Here is a 17,507-nt window from a genome sequence, read left to right as displayed (position 1 = left end):
TTAATCTTTTACAATGAGAGCTAGAAGGGACCTAAGAAAAAATGAAATCTAACTCCTTCTCCCTCATTTCATAGATGAGAATAATTTGCTCAAGGTCACATAGCTACATTATTACAAAGCTCAAACCTAACACATTCTAGTACAATCCATGCTATACCATGCTACCACTTCTCAGCAAACTCTCCTTATGTATCTCCCCAACACTGGGATATTCAAAGTGAAAAGAAATATCTATAAAACAGAAACATAGAAAAGCTGAAGAAATAGATTCATGTACAGGGTGCAGTATAAACCACTCTGATGTTTCATACATGTTTATTTTAGATCAAAACTTTCTACTAGTGAAAAAAAAAGTTCATTGATATTTCAAGCCTCATATACAGTACTTACAATTCAAAATATAAAAAAATGTACAGCCCTTAATTGTGGTCCCTAAAACATAAGCAATTTTATTTTCCTGTCTTTATAAAGCCAAAATGGCTACTATATAACAAAATATTATTTGGGGTAAAAATTATTCCTAATGTGAACTCTAAAATACATACTTTTTAATTGCATGCAAATGTTAATGTATTCTGATGTCCACAATAAAAGAATATGTTTAAATGTCAAAGAAGAAATACATTCACAAGCAAAAAACACACATTTTTTGTAGGTTACTAGAAGCCTTAATATGAGAGCTACAAAATGCCCCATACCATTTCAGAACCACATTTGCCGGAATGAACATTTCAGATGGACTTGGTGTCATCTGGGCCTGAGAGACAGCAAATGATGAAGCAAAATTGTAGAAGTTGTCTAACATCTTTTGTGTGAACTAAAAGTTAATAATAAATAGATTAATGGATTATACTAAATACTCCATTTAGACCTTAATATTTTTAATTAAAAATGCTGTCATATTAACTTGGTTTAAGGACTGTGAGTTCTGAGACAATCTAATGCTGAACATTAAGGCAAGTCATAAAATAACATTATGCCACAAAATCATAACAATCTGCCTTTAGTACTTTCTTTATATCTCAAAGAATTTCTATGATTATCAAATATTTTAAAGTTTATAACATGTTCAGTTTGGGAAAAAAAAAGAAAAAATGTTTTTTCATTCAAAATATCTTCTTTTATCTCCACCTTTGGAGATGCCCCTCTCCTCAAATACCACCCTCATCAAATCAACCTATTTTCTCATATAAAATAGTAACCATATCCAAGAAGTCTTTTTCTTACCAGAAAGATAAAAACTTAAGTATAAAAAAGGAACAACTGGTTACTCACCATCAATTACAAAGAAGAGAAAAGTAACACTATTTCATTTCTATTTCCTGGTCTGTTCGTTCTCACTGACCCTCAAATGGGCAAATCCACTAACATCCTCCAAGACTCCTTTGTAGAAGCAAGAAGTAAACTGATTCACATTTCTTGAGAATCAAATGGGTTTAAGCACTAAACCCCAAAATTAATGAACTACTAATGATAATACTACCTTTTATTCACTCAAAAATAATCTTCCCAACATCACTTTCTCCAAAACACAAAACTAGCCATGAAGGTTCTTGCTGTCTCTTTTCTACATGGAAGAAACATCTTATTAGGGTTTTTGTTTATTTAATAATATCGAGGTAGTTTAGTCCAAGAGACTCTACTGTTAAGGTACTTGAACCAATATCAGAGTTGAACCAATAAGATCACTAACTAAAAGATCAGTACCAGGAGAAAAAAAATCAACAGCAACCCTCCATACAAGCAAGAAAAATTTTTAAATGTAACTTTAAGAAGATCCAATTCATGACAGAAACAAAGTCTGTAAGATACCTAGGGGAAATGCTAAGACAAGCTAATAGTAAGACTTTTGTGGAAAATATTTTAAGACTGTCTTGAGAGATAAGAAAGAAAACAAATGAAAGGACTTATATACCATGTCGAGTGGAAAGATACAATATGTTCACGGATGGGAATACTTAATGTGATAAAGGCACATTAAACCTATAAATCCAATGTTATTTTCAACTAAATTCCAACAAGATTTTTCATGGCACTTGACAAGCTGATACTAAAATTATTACGATAAATACCTAAGCCTATTTTGATGACTAGGAGGAGGGACTTGGCCTTCCAGATATTAAGATTTTTCCTGGCAAAGGGACAGGCAAATTAACTGGAATAAAAGAGAAAGCCCAGGAACAAACCTAAGCATATGTGACACATGAAATATAACAAAGATGCTATTATTCACAATAAAAAAAAATGTGGACTAACTATTCATTTAATGGGACTAGAACAACTAGTTTTCCATGGGGGGAAAATGACTTTAGATCCCTTCCCATACCACACACAAACACAATTCAAAAAGTAAAACATTAAAAGCCTTAAGAACTATAAGAGAACATAACATCTTTACATATCAGCATAGGGACGAATTTCTCAAATACAAAAAACCCACAAATCATAAAGGAAACAACTGATAAAACTTGTCTACAGAAAATATGTCTGTATGCAAAAGACACCATAAACAATACTAAAAGACAAGGTAGGGGAAAAAATTTACAACATATACAACAAAGGATTATTATCCAGAACACATAAAGGCCTTTTCCCAAAATTAAAAAGTGCCAAAATTAATACAACAGAAAATTGGGGAAAATTATATAAACAGTCAATTCCTATAAAAGAAAATACAAATGCAGGCCAAAAATCTGAAAAGATGCTCAACTTCACCAACAGTCCAAAAAAAAACCCAAAACAATAGTAATATTCTAATTTCACCTATCAAGTTTGGCAAAAATTTAAGGTCTGATAAATATTAAGAATGTATAAAAACATCTACCATTGGAAATGGAAAAACAAACTGCGGCTCATTCGTACATATGACATATGACAATTAAAACAAACTAAATTGATTGCATGTATCAACACAGATAAATCTTTAAAAATAATGCTGAGTGAACAACAGTAAGTTGTAGAAGTTTGTGCAGTATGATACAAACATTTATATCCATTTTAAAAACATACGAAAGGGTAAATAACAAGAAGTAAAAATAGAAGAACCAGAAAAAAAGGGATTCAACACAGAAGAGAAATAAAAGGAATTTCTGGAGTAATGGTGAAAGAAAACCATACCTTAACAACAGCTATGCAACAGACCCAGAGAATAATCAGTCCACAGTGGAACAAAAAAGAGAGTTCCAAGAGAAATGTTTCCAAGACAAATTTTAAATTGCTATACTTAAATATATTGAATGGGAATTTACAATTGGCAGAGTTTGGGCATAAATTATTAGAAACGGAAATACAGAAATCCATGCAAAGGAAAAAAATGAGAAATTTATTAACCAGGATAAATGAAAAGTTATACAGAACAAGAAATATAATCATAGCACTACACATGGCTCAGTTCTGAAAAACATTTACCAGGTCATAATACTGAAAACTTTGAATACTAACTTAATGAAAATCTATATTGGAAAGGTGGGGAGAAAAGATATCTGTGTATTTTGGAGAACAGAGGATTAAGAGAGCTAAATCATGTTATGTATCGGTAAGTCAATGGAAAATACCTATAATAAATAAATTAATAAAGAAAGATTAATCAAGTTTCTTCTGACACATGGAAATAAATACAAGGAGAAGGAGGGGAAAAAAATGAGGGGGAGGTTGAAAGTGACTGCTGCTGAGAGGCAGAATAAAGCAAAATATAAAAGGTATAATAGAGGACAGCTGTTTTACATGTAAAACTATTTGACTTTCTAAACCATGTACTACTGATAAAAACTAAAGTGAAGTAAGAATAACTAAGAGCATAAATTAGAAACACATTTAAACACACATACAAATAGTACTATACATGTTTTGTGAACAAATATGAAAATTTTTTTTAAGTACTGAAATACAGATAGGAAAGATATATAAAGTTAGAAGAGTAGCTACCTGGAGAGGAAAGGGAAGAAGAGAAGCAGAGAGCAGTGGGCTGTATCTGTAACACTTTATATAATTTTTTAATTAGTAGCAAATATAGCAAAATGTAACAGTTAAATCTAGGTGGAAGACATATGGAAGTCTTCAAATATACCCCACTATAAAGAGAGCTCTGTAAGGATGGGTATTATTTTATTTTGTCTACCTATTTTTATCTGTTTGTTCTTAAAAAATGCCTCACACACAATAGGTATACAATAAATATTTGTGGAATGCACTTTTCTATATATTAAAATATTTCATAATAAAACATTTAATAAAAAAATATGCTTCATTAAAAAGCTCAAATAACTTATAATTATAGAGTAAAAAGTCTTCTTGCCCCTCCCCAGGGATAACATCACTTTGTCATGTATTTTCCAGACATTTTTCAAATACAATCTATATGGGACACTATAAGTATTGTTTTACAACCTGCTTTTTTCAGTATAGTTTATTTTTTAAATTACTGACAAAATTTTTAACACCCAGATTCTGCCATTCTTTAATTTGGCCCATTCTCAAGAGATCATATGACAAGTCGGCACTTAAATTCATGGCCACAATCCTCAAAAATGTGCTTCCTAGCAAGCCCAGAAGGTTTCCCTAGTCCATTCACCCTCCTCCTCTCCTAGAGGACTTGTTTAATAATCCTTTTGGTTTAGATTTCCAATACTTCTTTTCCCCTCAATCTTAGCTAATGACCTTGCTTCCTATTTCACTGAGCAAAGAGAAGGAATCAAGAGAGAACTTGCACAACTTCTCATCAGCACATTTACCAACCTCCTGTGTCTGTCTGTGCCCATATATCCATTACTACAAACACTGTCCATTATCCTATCGAAAACCTCCCAATACGGTCTTATTTCCTACTCAAGGACACCACTTTCACAAGCCTCCCCACTCTCCTGCATCATCAATTTTTCTCTCACTAATGCTTCATTCCTGTCAAACATGATATAATATCTCCGATTAAAAACAGAAAGAAAAAAAAATTCCTTGTCCCCAAGCCCCCTCAAACAACCAGACCATTCACCTGCTGTCCTTTATGACAACACTCGTCAAGAGTCATCTATATTCACTGTTTCCATTTCCTCCTCTCCAATTCACTCAACCTCGCTGCAAACACCCTTTCCACCTCTATGAACTCTTGTCAAAATCTTTAATAACTTTTACCTTGCTGAATCCAATGGTTAATTCTTAGCCTTCATCTTACTTGACCCATCAGCAGTGAATACTATTGATCACTTCTTCCTTCTTAAAATCCAGTCTCCGCTTGGCTTCCAAAACAGCACTTTTGGGGTGTCCTCCTACTTCAGGCTGCTCCTTTCATTTCTCCTTATCTCTTAAGCGTCTCAACTTTGAAATGGCCCCAAGCTCTGTCACTGGCCAATTTTTCTATTTACAGTTACTTCTCAGTGATCACATCCCCTTCCCAACTTTAAATACCACCTCTACACTGATGACTCCCAAATTTTTACTTCTCTTGAACTCTAAGCTTGTCTTCTCCAGCTGGATATCTAACAGGCATCCCAAACATAGTACAATCAAAATTCAACTCCTGATTCCACTCCCAGCCCATACTTGTTCTTTTCACAATATTCCTGTGTTCTTGCTCCTGGATCCAACACCCTTGGAGCCATAGTTGATGTCTCTATCGCAGACCTCACATGTGATCCACACCATGAAACACTATTGGCCCCATCTTCAAATTATCTCCAGAAATCAACTACTTTTCATCACCTCCATTTCTACTTCCCCATACTTCCTGGTTCGAGTCATTAAAAGCTCTCACCTAGATTTTCACAAGAGCCTCCTAACTGATCTTCCTCCTTTCCTCTCTGCCTCACTACAGTTTCTCTCCAAAGATGCAAAAGTGATCCTTTAAAAATGTAAGTTAGATCATATTACTCTCCTGCTCAAAGCTCTCTTATGTTTTCTCTTCCAAACAGAATATAAGCCAAAGTCTTTACAAACGCCAATGAGGTCGCATATGATTTATCCTGCAGCCACCTCCCCCATAATCTCCAACCTCACCTCCCATCTCTCACCCTTGTTCCCTCTACCCCAGACACAAAGTTTCACTTTATTCTTCAAACATAACAGGGCCTTTGTAATAGCTATAACTCTGCCTAGATCATTCTCCCCTTCAGGCCTCTGCCAGACAGGTTAAAAGTCAACCCTTATGGAATTGTGTCACTTTAAGCTCCACAAGGACAAGGATCTTGCTCATCAGGTTTACAACTGTATACTCACAGCCTAGCATACTAATTGTGGGAGGAAAAGAGGAAAAGTTAATATTTAAACCCATTTTAAAAAATCACTTTGAGCTATTTTATCACTATAAAAACTTAAGTCTCATCAAAGCATTTATAAATTTTAAAATACCTATAGAGAGGAAGACAAACTGAAAATATTCATGGAAGCCAATAACTTATATCATATGTGTTTACCTTCATTTTTACATGAATTCTACCACCAAGCTAATTTCTAAAGTACAGAATGTGATCTTTAAATTATTTTAGAAAATAATGAAATGTACATTCCATTACCTGAGTAAATGAGTCAACTGAAGACACAGCAGCATTACCTACAGGAGTCTGCTGAGCCAGACTGTCCAATAATTCCACTGAAATTCCAATCTGAGCAACAGATGGAGTTCGGACAATATTCATGGCTCCAAAAGGGTGCTGGCTTCCTTCTCCTGAAAAAAATTAACATGTGCCACATATTTTAAATTTAACTTGTATACACACAAATTCCTTTATAAATACGTGGGGCTTCCCTGGTGGCGCAGTGGTTGAGAGTCCGCCTGCCGATGCAGGGGACGCGGGTTCGTGCCCCGGTCCGGGAAGATCCCGCATGCCGCGGAGCAGCTGCGCCCGTGAGCCATGGCCGCTGAGCCTGCGCGTCCGGAGCCTGTGCTCCGCAACGGGAGAGGCCACAACAGTGAGAGGCCCGCGTACCGCAAAAAATAAATTAAAAAATAATAATAATAAAAAAAAAAAAAAAATATAAATGTGAAGAACCTCTGATCTATATGCACTAAAAAGTTCTGTTACATGAAAGTTTGTCTATTCTCAGATAAATGTAAAAGGATGCCTAGCTTTTACCATATTAACAAATAATTAAGAAAACCGAAATTTTCCTCACCAGAAAAATAGCTGTTACTTTTCTAAAGCTTACAAAATTATTGCAGCTAGAAATGCTGCAATTGCAGCCTGCGCGTCTGGAGCCTTGTGCTCCACAACGGGAGAGGCCACAACAGTGAGAGGCCCGCGTACCACCAAAAAAAAAAAATGAGCATTAATTAGATAACAGATTCTCAATGCTAACTCTGAGGGAAGGATATTTTTAAAAATTTTTAGAATTAGTTTTAATATTTTCTGATTATTCCACTAAAGAAAGAGATTTCATTGCCATTAATACTGATAACGACATGGCATATTTTACTAAATGTCATAAATCACCCCACTCAACACCTGATGATCTGTTATCAAATAGGCAATAAAGAAATTTGCAGCTTATTCGGAAAATAGTAATTTTCGCCTTTACAATATATTTATTTACAAGTAAAATATATAATACATCATAAATATATAAAATATATCAAATGTATATTTGATATATCTGAGCCTCTAAGCGTCAGCTAACTTATACATGAAAAAATATACCAGTTTTATTAATCCACATAAGACATAATCAGAAAAGTTAGTCTAAGAAAAAAAAATCATACAATGAATAGATTTTTGGTTTAAATGCTCTTTTTATATGACTATGTCTAAACAAATACTACAGAACTCTAGGACAACACACATCCCTAATAACTAGAACACTTACTGCAAGTATCAAGACTCATTAAATTTTCAAGCATATGAATACAAACATAACTGTATTATTCTGCGCTTTAAAAATACACACACTTCACTAAACATGACTGGTTTAAGATATTTTTGGTATTTTTAAATTATTTGTTTTACTTAATTTCCGCATATTTGTGAATTTTCCAGGTTTACTTCTGTTACTTCTAATTTTTATCAATGTGGTTGGAGAACATACTTTGCATGATTTCAATCTTTTAAAATATACTAAGACTTGTTTTGTGGCCTAACATACAGCTATTCAAGGAAATGTTCCATAGGCACTTGAGAAGAATGTATATTGAGAAGAATGTATATTCTGCTTTTGTTGCATAGAATGTTCTACATAAGTCTATTACGTCTAGTTGGTGTATAGTGTTTTTCAAGTCTTCTGTTTCCTTGATGATCCTCTGTCTAGTTGTTCTGTCCATATTGAAAGTAAGGTATTGAAGTTTCCAACTATTATTGTTGAACTGATTATTTCTCCTTTCAACTCTATTTCTGCTTCATGAGGCTCTATTAGGTAGACAAAAGTTTGTAATTGTATCTTTTTGATAGAGTGACGCTTTGGTTTCGGTTTGCATAATTTTTTTCATCCTTTACTTTCAACCAATTTATATCTTTGAATCAATAGCTGTATCATGTTTTTTAATCCACTCTGAAAATCTCTACCTTTTAATTGAAGGGCTGAATTTCATGTTAAATAGATACGTGCCAGTGTACCATTTTAATTCCCTTATCATTTCCTTTACTATATATATATTTTTTATTATAGTCTTTAAATGGTTGCACTGGGGATTACAATTAACATCTTAAAATAGAACAACTCTAGTTTGGATTAATACCAATTTAATTTCAATAGTATATAAAAACTTTGCTCCTATGTAACTGCTTCTCTCCCTTATATTGTTATTGTCACTAATTACATCTTTATACCTAGTATGCACATAAGCAGACTTAAGGGTTTTTGTTTTATGCCATTGTCTTTTATATCAGATAGGAAAAAAAGCAAAGTTACAAAGTATGTATTAAGGCTTTCATAATTACCTGTATAGTCACCTTTAGCTGTGTTCTTTTTTACTTAACATGAATTCGAATTACTATCCCAGGTCCTCTCATTTCAGCCTGAAGGACTCCCTTTAGCATTTCCAATAGGGTAAGTCCTCTAGCCACTATTCCAATTTCTGTTTATCTGGGAATGTCTTCATTTCTCCAGTTCTGATGGCTAGATAATTCTTGATTGACCTTTTTTCTTTCAGTACTTTAAATATGTCATCCCACTGCCTCTGGTCTACATGTTTCTGATGAGAAATCAGCCATAATCTAGTAAGGACCCTTGTATGTGATGAGCTGCTTCTCCTGCCACTTTCAAGATGCTCTGTCTTTGGCAGTTTATCATGTCTTGGAGTGAAGTTTATCCTACTTGAGTTTGTTGAGCTACTTAAGTGTGTAGATTAATGTTTTTCATCAAATTTAGAGTTTTAGGGCAATTATTTCTTCAAATATTCTTTCTACCCCTTCTCTCCTCTTCTTCTGGGACTCCCATTATGCATATGTTGGCATGCCTGATGGTGTCTCACAGGTCTCTAAGGCTCTGTTCATTTTTCATTCTTTTTCCTTTCTGCTCTTCAAATTAGGTATTTTACCTATCTTCAAATTCACTGATTCTTTTTTGCACCTACTCAAATCTGCTTCTGAAACCCTCTAGTCAAATTTTCATTTCAGTTACTGTACTTTTCCACTCCATAACTTATTTCCTTTAAAATTTTTTTCTATTGGTATCTTCTATTTGATGATACATCATTCTCCTGATTTCCTTTAGCTCTTCAAAAATATTTGAGACAGCTTCCTTAAAGTCTTTGACTATTAAGCCCAATGTCTATACTTCTTAGGAACAGTTTCTATTCATTTCTTCTGTGAAAGGGCCTTGTTTCTTGCATGCTTCATAGCATCTTGTTGAAAACTGGATATTGAATAATGTGGCAACTCCAGCAATCAGATATTTCACCTCTCCTTAGGGTTTATTGCTACTGTTTATTGTGGCTGTTTCCTTGTTTAATGATTTTTCTGAACTAATACTATAAAGTCTGTATTTTTTGTCATTTGTGACCACTGAAGTCTCTGTTCTATTAGGTTAGTGGTTAGCTAGTGAATGGAAAGAGATTTCCTTAGAAGCCTGGAACCAAAAATTCTCCCAGTGTTTGCAGGTGGGCTTTGTGTGTTGAGACATGCCTTCAATGCTCACGCCTTCAGGCTTCCCTTGTGGTGCAGTGGTTAAGAATCCGCCTGCCAGTGCAGGGGACACGGGTTTGAGCCCTGGTCCGGGAAGATCCCGCATGCCGCGGAGCAACTAAGCCCGTGTGCCACAACTACTGAAGCCCACATGCCACAACTACTGAAGGCTGCACGCCTAGAGCCTGTGCTCTGCAACAAGAGAAGCCACTGCAATGAGAAGCCCGCACACCACTACAAGGAGTAGCCCCCGCTCGCCACAACTAGAGAAAGCCCCTGCACAGCAACAAAGACCCAACGCAGCCATAAATAAATAAATAAATAAATTTATTTAAAAAAAATACTCATGCCTTCAAGGTCAGCCAGCAGGAAGAGCTTAGGACCTTCTTAGGTCTTTCCCAAGCATGTGCACAGCCCTGGACACCCATGTGGTCTTTTAGATTCCCAGGAATCCCCAGGAGAATTTCAAAACCCTTGTTCCCCAAAGCATCTTATTCCCAGCCTTTCCTTCCAAGCTTTTTGGTTAGTCTGTTATTTGCCCCAACTGTTGTCACTGCCTCAGGCAGCAGTGACTAATACATTTACCTGTAAACATTTTTGACAAACATATGCAGAAAGTCATTTTAGCAGTGGAAGAGTTCCAAGTTAAAAGAGATAAAGGTGAGCCTTTTAAATCAGTCTTCCAGGGAACCACAGAACAAAACAAGTTAATTACAATTAATTGTGAATAAGGTCCATTCTACTCCCTCTGGTATCAGTACCAGTACCAAGAACCTGGTCTGTTATTTTCAAGGCTACCACTGAGCTGAGGAACAAGGGTTGGGAGCAGGGTAGATTAACTACCACAAAGCTCACCGTTCTTACAGAGATTCAGTGTTTCTTCTTGATTAAATGTCCCTCTGGTTGCGACAAGCCTTTGGTTAGTTTCCAGAGTCCTGAAAAAGTTGATTCTGAGAGTTTTTGCCAGTTTTTGCTGTTGTTGCTTTTATGGAGGGATGAACTTCTGGAGTTCCTTACTCCATCCTTTCAATTGTTTTAAGCCTAGAATTATGCTAAGTCCAGAAAACGTACTGCTTTTTGCCTGTATAACAGGCTCCAATGATCTCAATCAAGGAAAGTAGTGTCAATACAACCTACTACTGCCTTAGTTGTAACTACCCAGAGAGTGATCGGCCCAAGCAGAAAGCCCTGTCATCTCTAACCTCCATCCTTTATCACATACAAGCTCTTGGCAAATAAGTGAAGCCCTAAGGAAAACTCTCTAAGATCTGTTGAAAAAACTGGGGCTAAGGAAGTATTCTGACTCTTTCATTTTAAAGCTCTCTGGGACTAAGACAACTTAAGATGGGAAAAACAAAAAAACTCTCAGTCTTCAGTAATCTTTAATCTATATTTTCAAAGAAATCCACTGTGCAGTTAAACCATTCCTTTAGTCAATCTTATTCTCAAAACGGGCTCGACACAGTAATTGGTACCTTCCAAGTACAAAGGTTCTTGTTTGCAAACTATAAAGTATTGGAAAGAAACACTGGAACATAATGTACAAACTTAAAGTGAGTGTTTAATTTTGGATATGAATTCTTGACAGCCAAAGTAAAAAGAAAAACATGATCAGTTACACTGAGTCTTATAACCAAAAAATTAAAAAACAAAAACAGCAGGGAAAGTAAAACATCTGCCCTGGTCTTTAAAAAAAAACATACATTACAAAAAGTTCTCAGTAACATTCCAATAGTAAAAGCAGCAGCAAATCTTTTAAGGTTGTTTCTCAAAGTATCCCTCTTCACTAGCCTAACACAACTCAGAGGAGAAAATCCTATAGGAAACTAGTGCTTTACTGTCAGTATACAAGGAAAAGCAGTCATCATCATTTACTATCTGGGTGTGACTCTTTTTAAAACTATATACACTTCATTTCACAAAAAATGTTCAAAAGAATGAAGAGATTTTAAAAAACTTTATTAGAATTTTAGTAAGTACTAAAGTACAGCAAACTCAAACATCCATTCCAGATTTCCCACATTTGCCTGGTTTTTAAGTTATAAATAGCCAAAATGGGCCACGTTCTCTGAATACAACTGTTCCTCAAGTGTCACTAATAAATGTGGATCTCTAATAGATTCGAGCTTATCATCACTTCTGGTCTTTCTTCTGGCAGTTGCATTGTCAAAGTGCAATACTTGAAACCTTGAAATTTTGAAACTTTTAATGGCTCATAATTTACTGAAGAAAGAATGGCCATCTTCTTTGATCTGTAATTTGCAAAACATTGTCATTTTTAGACTTATAAACATTATTTAGAATAATCAATCCAATTAGTTTCATTCATTTCTACATTATCTTCTCATCACCTTTGTATATACACCCACTTTCAGCAATATCCACTTACAAACTGTATCCAAATTTGGAGACCAAACGTAAGAGATGAAAGAATACCAGCACACATCCTTTTACCACATGTCCAAGATTTTGTCACAAAATACTACGTGATTAATTCCTCCTTGCTGGATGACTAAATGGATAAGAATACCATATTTTCTTTTGGCCCTTAGAAATATACTGTTCAATCATCCATTTTTTTATTTGAGAAAATTCACCTAAGAGACCATCATCTGAAGATTCAATCTTGAGATTTTGCTTATATGATCAACTTCACCACCATCATGAGTCTAGAATGCTGCTATCTGCCTCATTGTATTCATTTTCTTTAATAAATTTATTTATTTTTGGCTGTGTTGGGTCTTCGTTGCCGTGCACGGGCTTTCTCTAGTTGCGGCAAGTGGGTACTACTCTTCGTTGTGGTGTGCAGGTTTCTCACTGCAGTGGCTTCTCTTGTTGCAGAGCATGGGCTCTAGGCACGCAGGCTTCAGTACTTGTGGCACACGGGCTCAGTAGTTGTGGCTCGCGGGCTCTAGAGCACAGGCTCAGTAGTTGTGGCTCACGGGCTTAGTTGCTCCGCATGCATGTGGGATCTTCCCAGACCAGGGCTCCAACCTGTGTCCCCTGAATTGGCAGGCAGATTCTTAACCACTGTGCCACCAGGGAAGTCCTTGTATTCATTTTCTGATTCACACAAAATTGTGAAACTTGTTCCCCTGACAATTTTCTTCTCTTTGCCATCATGAACAAAATATGAAAAATTATTAATTCCTAATTCTGTCCAATAAAAGCAAAAAGCAGACAATGAAGATGGTGTCTCCAGTCTCCTTTTATACTTCTTGAAACATGACATAATCCTTTGGACAATGCAATATGAAAACCATAGGATAAGGCAATAGCAAACTAAGGTGCACATGCTAAATCTGGCCCATAACCTGTTTTTGTATGACCTAGGATAGGTCATACAATAGTTTTCACACTTTTAAGGTTGTTTAAAGAAGAATATGTCACAGAGACCATATGTAGTACACAAAGCCTAGAATATTTACTATCTTAAGCTTTACAAAAATGTTTGCCAACCTCTGCTTCAAGTAATTCCATCATTTTTCCTTTTTCTTATTGTTTCAGCCTTTCTTTTCTTCCATAGTTGAGAATTAATGAGAAACGATGAAATAATTCCTTGGATGAAACAGCAAAATGTTTCAAGATATAGACAAAATAAGATCACTAATATCCGCAAATGCACATTAAATTTATAAAATGGTCCAGTGGACCCATATGGTAACTGCAAGATAGAATGAGTTTAAAAAATATATAAGTAAATGTTTTCTCTGGAAGACCTCTACAGAAGAATAAAACTCATGAAATATCAACCTTTCTAAGAGTTATAAGTGCCCCCAAAAAGAAACCAAAAAACTAAAAGTGAGTCCACTGGTTAAGATACTTTGGTGCGCACAGCAGCAGGGATGAAGACTAAAGAAAACTGTTATGCCAAAAATAAGCAATTCACTATGAAGTGGCATTTGAACATGACATATGCTAAAAAGCTACAGAAAAACAACTTAATTATGCCTGCTGAAAATCCTCTTAGTATTGAATATAAATATTTAGAAATCATATATATGTATATATATCCTTAAAACCTCTGCTTTATTTCTATTGATAGCCTGACAAGCCTGAAATTACATTTTTTACTCATGTATATTCTAAGAGCTATGTGACTTCCAAAGGTCTATCAATAATAAGTACTTTAAACCAGACAAAAATAACTTACCTGACATTGTAATATGTCTAGAATTTGTTTGTCTGAAATGTATTTAAACTATCAATATTTACCGAGTATCTAAAGTCCATCACTGTGCTCTATACACTCTAAAGAACACAAGGTAAAAGATACATAAACAGTCCCTACTCTCAAGGAGCTTACACTCTAATAAGTCAGTAACAATTACTTAACCTTTCTGAATAGATTTCATTATCCGGGTGATTTTTAAGATCCCTCCTACAGCTGTCTTTCTATGATTTTATAAAAACGTAATAACCATTCCTTGAGCACCAACTACGTGCCAGGCACTATTATGCATTTTGCATTATCTCTAATGCTCCGCAAAACACATGCACTGTAGGTATTATTATCCCCGTTTTACCTGGATTCTCTTCTAAGGCTTAAAGAACTTGGTCAAGACTACCCAGCTAGTCATGAGTACCACTGGGATTCAAACGCGTCTAGCAAACTCCAAGGTTGATGCTCATTCCCGTCCATTATCCTACCTGTTTACACCAAATTCTGTAGTATGAACTCTTAACTGCTTTTTATTCATTACTTACTTCACAATAAGCCATTCAAGAAAGGAAATCAAGAAACATCAGGAAGTAAAAGGTTCCCATCCTGGCTCTAGTTCCACCGCATGCAAACAGACTAATAGTAGTATCTTGAGGTGTTGTTTTGTCCTTTCTAATCCCCTTGACAAGCTCAACCCAATCTTAAAATGAAAACTAGAAAAAGTTTAAAAGTTTCTTCTTGGCAACTGAGCTAGATGAAATGAGAGACTGTATATGTCATGTGTAGAAGCCAAAGCAATGACATTAAAATATGGCAGCAAACCCAAAAAGAAAAGAGCAGAACTATAAAGAAGAAAGTTAAGTGATGATTTATGACAAACTCTAATTTTAACATTTCTTAAAAATTCCTTTTTGGTGCTAAGCCTTCTTTTCATAGATATTTTTAATGTCACTGCCATGAAAGACAAAGAAAGGCTGAGCAATGTGTCAGATTAAAGACTAAAGAAGTGTGACAATTAAATGCAATGTACAATACTGACTGGATCCTAGATGGAGGGAGCAAGAAACTGCTATAAAAGGCATTATTGGGAAAACTGGCAAAACTTTAATGTAGAATGTATATCAGACAAGGTACTGTATTAATGTTAAATTTGTTGAATTTGATAATTATACTGTGATTATAAAAGAATATCCTTGTTCTAGGAAATGTATGCTGATGTATTTAGGAGTAAGGGGGTATGATATCTACAACTTATTCTCAAAAGTTTCAGGAAAAAAAAATATCCAGAGAATGATAAAGAGTAACGAAATTAATGAATATGGGAGAATATAAAAAATTCTTTACACTATTCTTGTAATTTTTCTCTAATTTTAAAATTATTTCAAAATAAAGTTGCTCTAATTCCCTAATGCAAAAATTTTTTCAAGTATCAGAAGTGATACTTTTAGAATTTCATTCCAAACTCACACTACCTCACAGTAGGGCCCTGGCCAAAAAAATAAAAAACAAAAAACAAAAAACAAGGTAAAACCCCACCATAAGGTGCATAGTTCAGGTGCCTAAAACACAAAGTATCAGCCTTTTCTCATAACAAGAGTATTCTACAAAGCTCTACTGCATTCATTACTCTATTTTATTCATATAAATATATAATCCCTCTTTATAGCACAGGTAATTTAATCAACTATTTCTTATTCTTCTATTAAGTACAATCACATACTAAAGTGCTAAAGACACACAAAAAAGTATTTAAGTTCCACATAATTGTTTTTATTATATCTGACCTAATGTCCTACTCCCCCACCTGCTCTTCCAATCTTGGCCTCTTCCGTTGCCCATTCTCCACATAATTCTCCACTGTAGATGTCACTGGAATTCTCCCTGACTGAGGCATTGAGCCATTTCCTCATTGTATCTTGAAACACTTTAAAATAGTTAACCTACAGAGAAAAGGAAGGTTTTAAGTTGAACTTAAGTATGTGTATGAAAGAATATGTGGATGTGGCTTAAACAAACTCTTCAAATAGGATATGAACTCTACAAATAATTACCTTTGACAGACATATACATATAAACATGTATAAATATGAATAATATAAATTCTTTCAGTTACATATTTTTGGTAAAAGAAACTGCTTCCACCTTCCAAGTTCAGAATTAAAAATTTAAACCTTAATTTAAAAGATAGTGTGCTCATGTTCACATTACCTGGCATCTCATTATTCATATATAACAGGTTTTAACAGATGTTTAAGTTGTTATAAGTGAACACCAGCACTCAGCTGACCTACTATATGAATGCTGAGTTTTTTTGTGCATCTTACAGTTTAATAATGCTACTAAGGCTGGATATCAACTTCAGAACTCAGGTAAGACATTTTAAGAAAAACTTTCCAAAATTACCGTGAAAAAAATTCAAAAAGTACTGTGAGACCTGATAATACTTAATATCATAGAACTAGAAAGAAATACTAAAATTATGTGGAAAATGAGTTTCTAATTCTAATTACAGATACCTTTTGTGTTAATGAGATGGACATACATCAAAAATGGACATACATCAAAAAAGCAGCCTATCTCCCAAAAGACTTCATTAAGAAAATGAAAGATGCAGTCCACTGAGAAAATTCCCAGTACAAACCATGAAATGTTTCTCTGGACGAGATTAAGACAAAGCAAAGGTGAGCAAATAATCCTTTTGCCTCTGCTATTCAACTCTGAAGGATGTGAAAATTCTGAACTTTGGGGAAAAAATGTAGAGTATTTATAACGGATCTTTTGGCTTCCTATTACACATATCTGATTCTCCCACATGCTACTAAGAGATGCAATGTTTAACTTCAGTATGAAGATGATGAGAATGGAGATAAATATTTTTAATTCAAAATAAATTACCAAAATGTGATTTTTGCCCTAAAGTTTTCATTGTTATATTCAGAATTTCACTAAGTGGGCTGACATAGCAAGGAAAAGTGGAGATGACAAGCTATAAAAATGACCAAATCCAGGTTCATAGTTGTCAAATACAGATGTTTATTTTGTTAATATTAATTCATGGTACAGTGTAAAAAGTTAACGATTCATATAATAATCCATAGAGGAACCACTAAAAAAAATGCAAAGGTAAAAGTAAAAACCCAATAGAAGAAATATGGATTTTAAAAATACTCGATCCAAAAGAAGGCGGAAAAAAAAAACCCAAGATAAAAACTTAAACCTAACCATATCAGTAACATTGAATATTAATGGTCTAACCACCTCATTTAAAAGGCAGAGACAGAGGTCCAAAAAAAAGGCAGCAC

At 34.7% G+C, this 17,507-nt stretch overlaps 1 protein-coding gene across 5 annotated transcripts in view; it reads right to left on the bottom strand.

Moving 5' to 3' along the window:
* HIKESHI (heat shock protein nuclear import factor hikeshi) overlaps positions 1 to 17,507 on the bottom strand; it is a 41,220-nt gene that overhangs the window by 9,591 nt on the left and 14,122 nt on the right. For 2 of the 5 annotated variants that reach the window (XR_016393872.1, XM_089915380.1), the window contains exons 2-4: positions 16,010 to 16,145; positions 6,504 to 6,655; positions 699 to 817 (exon numbers count right to left, since the gene is read on the bottom strand). Coding sequence is in view for 4 of the 5 variants with exons in the window: in XM_089915380.1 (XP_089771506.1) it covers positions 699 to 817; positions 6,504 to 6,655; positions 16,010 to 16,145 (407 nt within the window). In the remaining variant the exon portion in view is untranslated. The remainder of the gene's footprint in view (positions 1 to 698; positions 818 to 6,503; positions 6,656 to 16,009; positions 16,146 to 17,507) is intronic. The other 3 variants (XM_089915381.1, XM_089915382.1, XM_022594049.3) reach the window with 3 other exon arrangements.

Source organism: Delphinapterus leucas, chromosome 7 (genome assembly GCF_059928025.1).
Source record: "Delphinapterus leucas isolate spDelLeu-1000000601 "Yukka" chromosome 7, BTC_Dleu_Yukka2, whole genome shotgun sequence".
Lineage (NCBI taxonomy): Eukaryota > Metazoa > Chordata > Mammalia > Artiodactyla > Monodontidae > Delphinapterus > Delphinapterus leucas.
The sequence above is the reverse complement of the archived record's forward strand: the minus strand, read 5'-3'. Positions and strand labels throughout refer to the sequence as shown.